At 46.4% G+C, this 11,980-nt stretch overlaps 1 protein-coding gene and 1 long non-coding RNA gene across 3 annotated transcripts in view; one reads left to right on the top strand and one right to left on the bottom strand.

Moving 5' to 3' along the window:
- LOC113747340 (uncharacterized) lies at positions 1–5,072 on the bottom strand. The gene is made up of 2 exons (XR_003463583.1): positions 2,868–5,072; positions 1–1,538 (listed from the first exon to the last, which is right to left on the bottom strand). It is a non-coding gene; the product is annotated as an uncharacterized LOC113747340 (long non-coding RNA).
- The window catches only part of zfpm2a (zinc finger protein, FOG family member 2a), a 114,480-nt gene extending 102,506 nt beyond the window's left edge, over positions 1–11,974 (top strand). For both annotated transcript variants that reach the window (XM_019256594.2, XM_019256593.2), the window contains exons 6-8: positions 7,893–8,099; positions 8,754–8,981; positions 9,360–11,974. In XM_019256594.2, the coding sequence (XP_019112139.1) occupies positions 7,893–8,099; positions 8,754–8,981; positions 9,360–11,923 (2,999 nt within the window). In that variant the 3' untranslated portion in view covers positions 11,924–11,974. The remainder of the gene's footprint in view (positions 1–7,892; positions 8,100–8,753; positions 8,982–9,359) is intronic.
- The last annotated feature ends 6 nt before the right edge of the window (positions 11,975–11,980 follow it).

Below are 11,980 nucleotides of genomic sequence, written 5' to 3' on the forward strand. Positions count from 1 at the left end.
TAATCAGTGGTGATCTCATCTTCTGCATGCATACACAGATTCTTCACTGAGTGCAAAAATTTGCACGGTTGTAAATTATAATTCAGAAAGACTTTGTGCTGCTGTTGCATTAGTAGAAAGGTTAGAAACATGGTCTTGGTAACATGGCAGTGGACTTTAGCACTCGTGCCATCCCTGCCACCTCCACAGCGGCTGACACCGCCGTGCCGCTGCCTGCCTGCCTGGCTGTGCCCGTGCCCGCCTGCCCGCCGCGCTGGTGCTGCATCTCAGTTCCACTCTATTACCCTCACGCAGGCGATTGGCCTTTTCTGTGGGGAAAAGAGCAATTTCCTGTCGCAGTCTGTTTGATCAAGTGCTAAACCCTTGTGATCAATAGAGAGACAGATGTCGGCTCCAGATGGCCGCGTGGTGATACCTGGGGCAGCGCGGGGGCTTGCCAGGACGACAGAATGGCAATGAGCAAGGGCAGCGGCTGTGCTCCCGATGTCCCAGCCACCGAGACACAATGTGACAAACGCAATTAGGCCTCTTAGCTGCAGATTATTTATTTCTCTTGCAAACCGACAGAAAATTTAATTAGCACATACTTTAAGCAATATGTAGAATTACAGGGGTGCAGAGACAGAGGGCATGCTGGGATGTTGCACCGGTGACTGGTGTATGTGTGTTTGTGTGTGTGGGTGGGTGTGTGTGTGTGTTTTCTCTGTGTATTGCTGTGCTGTGAACAAATTAGCATGCTCGTAAACAAGGCACAGTAACACTTTGCGAATAAGAAAAGTGCTTGTTTTGAGGCACAAATCAATAAGTATTCATGAAGAGAAATACACAACTTCATAAATTCCATTCCTCATGACCAGATCAATAATGTTGAATTTCAAAATGGATGACAGGTGCATCTCCCTGGCTCTCTGTCCTTCTGGAGAGGAAAAATATAACTGCCAGCACCAGAAGGCCAAAATAGACCTTTCCAAAGAGGAGAGACAGAGGAGGAGAGAGGCTCCCATTTTTTAAACGGCAAGCATTTGCATTAGGGCTGGCATCCACCATACACCCCCACATACACACATACACACGCACACACACACACACACACACACACATACACCCACACATTTAAAAACACACAGACACACAGACTGGCCAGCCAGCCCATGTGGTGTAGGGCCGGAGCCATGTTGGAGGAACCACTGAGGCGCGTGGCGATGGCGCTCTGCTCTCCCAGGAAAACCGAGCTCACCGGCATTGGCCCTCCGCCGTTCACCTGCTCCCGCCGAGGCATGATGGGTAGGGGGACATGGGCCACAAGGCCGCAGCTGGAGGGGAGGGAGGGGTAGGGTCTGCTGCGGTGCTCAACACAGCGGCGCCCTGTCAGGAGGGGTCTTCTGGTCCCATTAGCAGGGCTTGGTCAGGACGGGCCCCCAACCAGCCTGCTGCCGCAGCAGGGGCCGCAGTAAACACATGTCGACCGGCCACAACCAGGACACAGGCAGCACTACCCGCGGAGAAGGATAGCTAATAGAGTGCTCAATGGGACAAACCTGTCCAAATAAAGAATAAAGCAGAGCGGAGCGGAGAGGAGAGGAGCCAGTCAGAGCTTCCCTTTAATAGTCTACTCCACTTTACTGTGGACAGGGAGGAGCTGGCTGTGTGTGTGGCAGCTAATGAGGGAGAACAGCTTTGTACTGTAGGAATTTGTGGATGGTATTGTCTCAGACTGACAGCCCAGAACTCACATGTGTTACCTGCAGTATAGAAAGTGTAAATGTTCTCAATGCTTTTTTAATTTGTTTGGAAAAAATGGAAAATGTATTTAGGGTCTTGATTTTTTTTTTTTTTTTTTGGGAGGGGGGCATCTTTAAATAGTAATAAATTACAAGCAACACAGGTTGGTGTTTGGAGTGTTAAATATTCCTCTGTTTGGTAAATTTCAGTAGAAGAAGAAAATGAAATCGAAATAATGAAGCTCTCTCGTTGCACTCTAATAGAGCCGAAATAGCTGCTTATTCACATTTCTATTTTTTTTTCACCTCTTGAAATTATTACAACACTATTACCAGGCAAACATGCCCCTGCCAGTATCTTTCTGTGACTGTATTGAAAAAGCTACATGAATCTCCAGAGACCAGCCAGAGAAACTCTTTCAATTTCAAAGTGAAACATTTAATTTTTTACTGAGTAAAACATTTGCTGAATCACATCAGGTTTTTTTTTTTCTTCCCCCAACTGTTTTTGTGATGTTCAAACAATTCATAAATGTGTTCTGAATGACATTGTTCGGTGTGCTGTGCTGCTTTTATGTCTTTGTTGCCTGTGAATGTATACTATTGAGAGAGCGGCGTGTATGAGGCTCCCCTGGGAGGACTTTTTAATTTGTGGATTCTGACCCGCGTGCCATTCGCTCGAGGCCATCCATGAGCTCTCGGTACTGGCTATATCTGCAAAAACACTTGATGCTAAAATTAGTCTGGACGCTGTAGTGCAAAAGGAGGGAAATCTGGGGGGTTTGGAGTGTCAGACAAGACAAGGCAAGTCAGGGCTCTGCAAACATATATTTACTGAACAGTATTTATTTCCCTGGAAAATTGGAGTGTTTCTTTTTCCTGCTGTAATTTTGAAAATTTTTGATGTGTTAAAAAGTGGTAAAGGTATTCTGGCTTGATTACTGCAAGAACAGAAATGTAGCAACAATAGACAAAATATGAAACATTAAATCTTTTTAGAACATTTTCGTCCTACGTTTAATCTCAAGCAACGTAATTTCAAGGCAAGGATCAAATCAAACTCGGGTCAGACGAATGCCTTTTGATCCAAAATAAAAAAATTAAAAAAAAAACATTTCTCATGAGAGTAAGATCTTTTGCACCTACCTGCAAGGATGTATAGGCAGACTGGCGTCTAAGCTGCTCTGCCATGTCTGAGGCGTCTCTGCATCATCACAGCAAAAAACACCCACCGGCTCGCAGCTTGAGCATGAGAAGAGTGCCTCCTAGTGGCCGAGACAAATCATGAGAAGGAGGAGGTGGAAGAGAGTGAAGGAGAGATAGAGAGGGAGAGAGTCAATCTGTGTCAGTGCCTTAGTGAAATAATAGTAGAGTCAGCTAATTCTAGTTTAGTGTACCGTCAATAATAGTAAGCTTGTTTGACCCTGTGAATGATGTTCCCGCTCGGGTCTAACTCAGCATTTTCCTTTCTGCTGCTTGCTTGCTCCGGCCAGGGATTGTGACAGCGTGGTTGACAGCCATGAGTCATCCTAATGTGTTCAACTCTGATGATCCAGAAACAGTCCAAATATTTACCAGTATTCATGAGGAGGATTTGTTTAGTGTTTGTCGTAACACCGTCTGCTGTCAGGTGCAGATACAGATATTATTCATCCACCGTTTGCGATAAATATTTTCACAAGATCCACGGAAGTTGACTGGGAAGTTGTTTTGCTCATGTGACTGTGCTGTCATTTACCCCTCCTGTGATAAAGCTTTGTTAAATAAAGAAGCCGCGGTTAACGACGTGCAGCTACTTGATATTCGTAGGTGCGAGGAGCTCGTTCCCATTTGACCAGGAGGAGTTGGAGCTGATTTGAAGACAAGAAGAGTAGAGGTCTTTAATTACAACCCTCTGTGTGGCTTCAGGCACCACTAGCCTCACTTCACAATTAAGACCAGCAGTTAGTGCAGGGCCAAAAGACAGAGACGAGAACTTTAAGGGAGGGAATAGCCAAACCAAGGAGAAAAGGCTTGACAAAGACAAATACGAGTTACACATTTAATTTGTTTCAGAGTTTTGCTTTTTTAAATATAAAAGTATCCATAAATGTAAAATGGCCATCAAGGACTTCTGTGCGAGCGTATGTAACAGACCTTGTTCGCAACCTCTCCCATTTCTCAAGGTGCACCATGACGCTTTATAATACACGACCCCGCGATGCATTCAGGTAATGCCAACGGGCCACTGTTAGTTTTCCCAGAAGCCCCATTCAACCCCTCCCATAATATGTGGCTGTGGTGCAGTGGGACTGTACTCCAGTGCTGTAATGGCCTCTGCAACGGTAATGTGTTTGGACAGATGGGAGAGGCAAGTGCTGATGTGCTTAACTACGCATTTTACAGCTAAACTATTAAAGAGTTGTGCTGTTTACACACCAACATTTGAATACCTGTCTTCAGGCCAGTTTAATTATCCGGGCCCTTCTGTTATTTCTGCTGCTTTGTTGTCTCTCAGCTTTTGCACGAGGCATGAGAGATTTGTTTGCGGCTTCATTAAGATATGGTGGTGGTAGCCGTTTGCAGGGAGCAAAAAAAAAGAAAAATTATTCCTGCTCAAGTATCTCATACTCTATTCTCTCTGCCTCCCCCATACATATACAGATACTGTACACATCCGCTTTCTTATAAAGTCATTTAAAGTGAGAAAATTAAAAAATGTCCTGTGATGCCTGCACTTTGAAATCTCTCGGGGCTTTAGGCAAAGGGGAGGGGACACACGCCCTGAGTCCCTGCGATTCATCCTGAGACATTTGATTAGTTTATAAGTACTTATAGGGCAGAAAAGGGTTTGCATTATAATTTCGTTTCATGAATTCCTTCATATGTTCATCTTCAACTGCGTGTTCAAATAAAGCATTAATCAAAGGGAAGAGAGGGAAGAGGGCATTTAGCCAGCAGAGCCATAGTCTCAGGGCCTCAGTGAGCTGGTGGATATGGTATTGAGAGACTGTAGGAAGCAGTGGTTTTTAATTATCTGGACTACGTACAGGATGCCGTTTTTGATTGTTTTAATGAGGCAGCTGGCCTATTGTCTCCCCTTAATTCCTCCATTGTTTTTAGAATATGTCATAGTTCTTTATTCTTTTATCAGGTGCTCTGCAGGAGGATTTAGACAATAGCCTTCATTCCAACTGCATTGGCCACTGCACAAAGGCAGCTCACTGCAGACAGTTAGCAGGCAAACAAGTGCAAATCACAAGCTGCACTTTTTTACAGCCTTTTTCCCCCAGTTTCACGACTTAGGCTTTTTGGTCTTTTCGCTCTAACTCTTGACCCCCTCCCTCATTCATACGGATCATGCCGTTGTCGTAGGTGGCTCCACCTGTGTTTCTGTGATTTAAATCACCTGTCATGAAAAAGGCTGTCGGAGGGAAAGAGCCATGACGAATCTTTCGACAGAGCTCCTTCATGGAACATTGTTTTTCTCTTTTGGCCGCCTGACGCCTCTGTGGTGTCTGTATTCTATGCCTTGTATCTCCATATGTGCATGAAAATGACATGTTTCTGCACAGTTTGTATGCATTGGTTAGTACATACATGCACTGTAGGTATGCATGTGTATTTCTTTGTGTGCAGGCTGCACAGTTAATCACGCATTTGCATATTTTATGTCTTAGGTTCCTAAATGACTTATCTTAGGTATTCATAGAGCAACAGTCATGATGCATTACAGGAAACAGTCAAAATAAAGATGCATTATGCACCAAATTGCAGTAAAAATCTGAGTGAAACAGCATGATTTCTAATTCTGATGACAATATAAGTGTAGTCTAAACCGTAATCCTGCAGCAAGAGCAAATGTATCTTACTACCTCGTCTTGGTTGAGTGACTGTAACAAGTGCTGCCTCAGTGTTTTGTGCAGCTCACTGAAACTGGGACATGCAGTCCTAAAACTCACTTCCAGCATTCTCACACACAACAGATGGATCTGTAGTATTCTTGGCTGAAGGGATGCAATCTGATTGCATATTCCACTGTCAAAATGCAGTAAAACATTTTCATCAGACTCCACATAATCTACTTCACGTTCAGCCGAGGAGAGCATACAGTATCTTTGATTTGGATTGATCCAAAAAAACACTGATGTATATCTGAGCGTCGGGGCTTAGTTCATAATTCTCTTTGTAAGCTGAGTGCGTCTGAACTAAAAGATCCATTCAGAGGAGAGAAACTTTTGTGGCTATGACTGCGATATATTCCCCGCCATTGTCAGTGGCAGTTTGTATCTACCTTGATGGTAACTTGGGCAGACAGTGGAGAGGAGTTTTGTTATTTTAATTAGGAGATAAAAATTCAAAGGACCTCTCCAGGCAGTGTGTGGTATGACAGAATCAAAACGATGAAGTGGAGCGGCCTGAAGTGTGTGTCTCGTCACAGCAGATTGGCCGATAGATAGGCACTGCTCTTTAAAGTGGCGCTGACATGCACGCGCTCACGCAGGCACACACACACACACACACACACAGGGAGGAAGTCTGCACACAAATGGGACACTGAAAGATAGCATATTTTAATACTATTTCACTCCTTTGACACGTTTGTGCGGGTCTAATTTTCAGTACTTCACCAGCAGATAGGAAGGGCTAGAAAGGTTTTAATCAAAACAGCGATGTGAAATCTAAAATATTCAATTTTGAATTGAAATAATGGGGCAATTCATTCTAGAAACTTAACAATGATTTATACATAATGCATGACGTAGTAGTGGAGAGTCAGTGGCTCTGTTTCCATCTCCTGGTTTTCCACGTCTAATAAATCCATAGAAAAGTGGATTGTTTTCATACAGAGCTTTCCTTGAGCACCTTCATCGTGTCTACGGGGCGGTTTTAAACCCGGTGATTCATACGTTTTGTGTAAACATGAGTAATCAGTGTTCCACATGTGTGGGGGGCTTTCTAGCTGCGTCCCCCTTGCCTTCACACCTCTCCTCAGGACTCTCTTTTATTCCACATCAGCCAGGGCTCAAATCACATGTCCCCTCTCAGCCTGACACTCCGTCGGTATGTTTGCACATCTTTGAAAGCCAACAGCGTGCTTTAATTAATTGTCCAGCTTTCCTCAGAAACAATGTCCTAATTCTGCCATTTAGCAGTAGCGTATCATAGTTTGTTGTTATCTCCCCAGCCAGATTTCTGTAAATAGTCATATTAAAAACTTTAATCTCTTCAATGGAAAATGAAGTGCAGCTGAAAAGCCTGTCATGTGCCGAGATAAATATTATCTAAGCTAAAACCTTCACTCTCTCCCTCTAGCCCCCTCCCCTGTCTTCCTCCTGCCCCCACCCCCTTTCTCTGACTTAATGAATATGTTCAGAAGATTTCAGAGGAATGCTTAATCCCAAAACACAACAATCTAATAATATGGAGGACCTGCCTCAGTGTTCTAGCTGACAACAGCACTGTAGGCTACAGTTTACCCCGGCTGAGGTTCGCCTTGCTTCGTAGATATGAGCACCAGTAGCCTGAAAAGACATTTGAGTGACAGTAAAAAGAAAGAAATTACCTTTTACAAGGGTTTGTTCGCCCAAATTACAAAAACAGATTTTCTTATACTTTTAGAAATCTGTCTCTGAGATTTCTGCTTCAATGCCAAAACAATAGAGGTGACTGGGATTTCATTTGTAGTGCTCATTGCATTGAAGAGTGACATTTAAAACATTAAAAAAGCGCTGTGAACAGTTTTCATAGGAACTACAGAAAAAAAGTACTCCTCATGAAAACTGTTGACAGCATCTTCTGTTGATTATCCAGAGTAATGTGGGCACTGATTTTGGAAAGACATGTTACAGCTTTTAAATGTCATTTTTCAAAACTGAGGACCGCAAACAAAATTCTGTTCACCTTTTCTGTGTCACGATAGCAGCAAAAAATCAAACATTTTTACACTTTTGAACAATCCACCTTATGTCCTGTACCCAGCATCCTGTTTTAACTACACACTGTTACACAACCCGCCATTGAAATACTGAGTCTTTGAGATGTTTCGCATGTCATCCGAAGCACACACAAATATCATTTCTAATGTTGCATAATGCCCTGACATTTAAGTCTAGAATTACTCACAAAGCAAAGCTTTTTCTCCTCTCGCAGCAAGCATTTAAACGTCTCCTCTATCTCTGTTTTGTCCAGGTGGCCAACTGTGGTGCACCACCACCAAAAACATGATGGAGGGCGAGGAGCTGGTGGCGTTTGCGGTGGACTTTGACTCGCGTCTGCAGGCGGTGAACCACATGTCTCTGAGCGAGGGCATGTACCCAGCCAGGCTGCTGGACAGCATCCAGCTCCTGCCGCAGCAGGCCGCAATGGCTTCCATCCTGCCCACTGCCATCGTCAACAGTGAGTGTCTGCGTCACCGACACGAGCGCACGTACACGGAGCTGGAACCAGACGTGCTTTTGTTTAGACACGCACAATCACACACACATGCTCTTGTTCTTTCTCCCTCTCCGTCTCACACATATACACACACACACACACACACACACACACCAGTCCACAGCCTGCACTCAGTCACCTGCTTAACAAGGAGCGTCGTCTCCGCCGGGCGTAGATTAACCCAGATGAGTCTCTGCACTGGAGATAAGAGCCATCGACCTTCAAGTTTTGGGTTCACATAAACACACTGAGGCTCGAACTAACGTGTTAATTGCAAAATACACGCCTCATGCAAATAGTGTGTTTGTTTACTTAGCGAGGGCTATCTGGGTTCAGCTCAACAGGGAGGCTTCTGTAAGCAGATGGTCCAGTGTTCTTGTTTGCCCTTGAGAAAGGGCACCAACCCAGTGGTAGCAACACAGCGATATGCAGCAGCTGAGGATTTGGTGGAAAAGCCTTTTAACACAAGCTTTGAGAGTCAGAACTGTAGAAGAAGAGTATATGTGCATGCATGTGTGCACGCTCTTTATTTTTATACCTGTGCATAAGTATGTACGTACTTTATATATGTATCCTGATATCATGTTCCCTCTGTCCCTTTCCTTGACCCTCCAGAGGACATCTTTCCCTGCAAGGCATGTGGAATCTGGTTTCGGAGTGAGAGGAACCTACAGGCCCATCTGATGTACTATTGCAGCGGGCGACAGAGGGAGCCAGAGACAGTTGTGGAGGAAAACGACACCGGTCCCCATCAGACCCCAAGTATCTGCCCATTCCCACAGTGTAACAAGAGCTTCTCTGGAGCCAGGGCCCTGGAAATGCACTTGAGCACATCACACAGTGGTGAGTGACGTTGGCGTGGATCAAAGAGTTTGCACAGAAACAGAAAACTATTTTTAATTTATATTCTAAGCCTTAAAGATGCCTACTTTCAATCAATTTTTCAAAGAAAGGTGGTCAAGTGTGTTGTTTTGTAAACCTAAAGCCACAGAGGGAGAGTTTTAAACAGGTTTGGAAAAATGACTGTCATTTCTTTTCAGAAATATACATATCCTGCTGTCAGCTAGCATAGCTGACAGTTTATCCTTGAGCAAAAACATATCTAGTGGATGGGAATAAGCTTGGCATAATGCATGAGCGTTTGATGGTTTCTACAGTTAACTCTAAAGGAGAAGTGGGAGGCGAGATTCTGAGCATTTCTCCCTTTTATCTCCTTCACAGGTGTCAAAATGGAAGAGAGCCTCCCTCCTGGCACCAGCTTGAAATGCACAATCTGTAACTACACGGCAGATTCTCTTATTACATTCCAGCATCACATCATGTCTCACCTGTCACAGGCGGCCTTCAGATGCAATCACTGCCATATCAGCTTCCAGAGCCACAGGGAACTCTTACAGCATCAGGACTTACATGGGCACGGCAGCAAACTTCACAGGGAAGGCGACGGCACCGAGCATTCCCCCAGGGGGCCTGAGGAAAGCCTCCAGCAGCAGCAGCAGCAGCAGGCCCGCGCTGAGCTGGCCAACAGGAAGGATGCTCTGCTGGGAAGTCCCAAAGGGGCCCTCAACAAGGAGACCAGCACAGACGGAGAGGCTGACAAGGCTGAGAAGAAACCCATGCTGTCTGTTCAGAAGGGAGATGCCCACCCAGGCAGCAAAGCCAGTTTTTCTTACACTAGGATCAAGTCTGAGCCCTCCAGCCCCCGGCTGGCCTCCTCCCCTGTGCAGCATAACATGCCTACATTTCCCATGGGCCCCTTCTTGTCTCAGTTTGCTTTCTCCCAAGACATTTCTGTAGTCCCGCAGGCTTCTGAGATTCTGGCTAAAATGTCAGAGCTAGTTCACCGGAGGCTGCGCCATGGAGGGAACAGCTACCCCCCTGTCATCTACAGTCCTCTTATGCCCAAAGGGGCCACCTGTTTCGAATGCAATATCACCTTCAGCAACCTGGACAACTACTTGGTCCACAAAAAGCACTACTGTAACAGCCGCTGGCAACACATGGCAAAGTCTCCGGACTTCTCCGCCCTCTCAGATAAGGTCCCTGAGGCGGTGAGCCCCAACAGTGGTCACAGTTCTGTTAGCATGTTGGCCGGCTGCCACCCTACAGAGGCTGACAACCACCTCATGCAATCTGCCTGTCTGAACTCCAGTGTGTTGGACATGATCAATGCTGGGGCTAAAGGGCCCGATAAGGATCTAGCAGGACAAGTGAAGAAGGTTTCGACCCCGACTGGGGCTGAGGAGAGGCTGAATGGCAAGCAGATGGAGGGAAAAAGCCCCAGTACGGGTTTGGTGGAAAGTGACAATGACCCAACCAAGACAACCTGCGATGCCTGCAATATCACCTTCAGCCGTCATGAGACCTACATGGTCCACAAGCAGTACTACTGTGCGACCCGTCATGACCCACCCATGAAACGCATGTCCACCAACAAGGTACCCTCCATGCAGAGAACCATGAGGACCCGCAAGCGCAGGAAGATGTACGAAATGTGTCTCCCTGACCAGGACCACCAGAGACCTCCTATGGGTCAGCCAGGTTTCCTTGGGGTTCCTCCTATGAACCCTTGTACATCCCAGGAAGCTGTGGAGAGCCTAGCAGACCGCTTCCACCCCCGCTGTGACATCTTCCCAGGTATGGTACCCAAACACCTGGAGGCCTCTCTGACTGTCACCAAACCTATTCTGGCTCCCAAATGCAATACAGTGGAGCAGCAGGAGCTGGATGCTCCTATTGATCTCAGCAAAAAGTGTTCGCCAGTCCCTGACAAGACATGTAGCTCCCCTAAAAGACTGTTGGACTATCACGAATGTGCAGTGTGCAAGATAAGTTTTAACAAAGTGGAGAACTACCTGGCACACAAACAGAACTTTTGCCCCGCAACAGCCGCTGCCGCCGCTGCTGCCGCTCAGCAGCAACAACAACAGCCACAACAGCAGCAACAACACAATGAGAGTGGCAGCCTGGAGTCGACCATGTTCCCAGACGTGAAGAGTGACGGAAATAGCAACCCTGATGACGTCTTTGATAAGAGTCCAGGCAAATGTGAGAAGAATGGCAATGGGAAGGTGATGGTGCAGAATGGAGGCATGTTCCCCCCTCATCTGGGACCTGTGCCGGGACTAAAAGCTTTTGCTGAGCCCCAACTCATCCCATCAAAAGATGAGAACAAGAATATGTTTCTGCCCCACTGCCTTTATCCCGGAGCAATAAAGAAGGTGAAAGGTCCTGAGCAAATATCGCCGTATTTTGGGATAAAGCCAACCGATTATGTGACTGGGGGAGCAATGATGCAGGGAGAGGCCAGCGAACAGGAGCAGAGCGTTAATGGGGGAGGAGGAGGAGCAGGAGGAGGAGAGACAGGAGCAACCAGAGAGCAGGCCCAACAGCCTGCTGCTAATGGCTGCCCCCATCCTGGCAAGGAGTCCCTTCCCCTTTTGCCCAAAAACCGGGGCATGGTCATCGTCAACGGGGGACACAAGCCAGAGGAGCGTTCAGGCACAGCTCCACCGCAGCAGGAGAACCAGCCCCAGCCAGACGGCCAACCTCCCAATCCCTCCCCTACGTGGGCTACTGAGAACCAGACCGACTCCAATGAGAACATGTCGCCTTCCTCCAAGTCTCCAAGCGAGGAGGCGGCACCCACAGCCAACAAAGGCGTGAACGGCTCTGGAAGTGGCAAGTACTGCCGCCTCTGTGATATCCAGTTCAACAACCTGTCAAACTTTATTACCCATAAGAAGTTTTACTGTTCATCACATGCTGCAGAGCATGTAAAATAAGTTCAGAAGAATAAGACATCTTCTTCTTCCTCCCACACCTCCCCCCCTCCCCCCCGA

The sequence above is a fragment of the Larimichthys crocea genome, chromosome XIII (assembly GCF_000972845.2).
Source record: "Larimichthys crocea isolate SSNF chromosome XIII, L_crocea_2.0, whole genome shotgun sequence".
NCBI classification, from domain to species: domain Eukaryota; kingdom Metazoa; phylum Chordata; class Actinopteri; family Sciaenidae; genus Larimichthys; species Larimichthys crocea.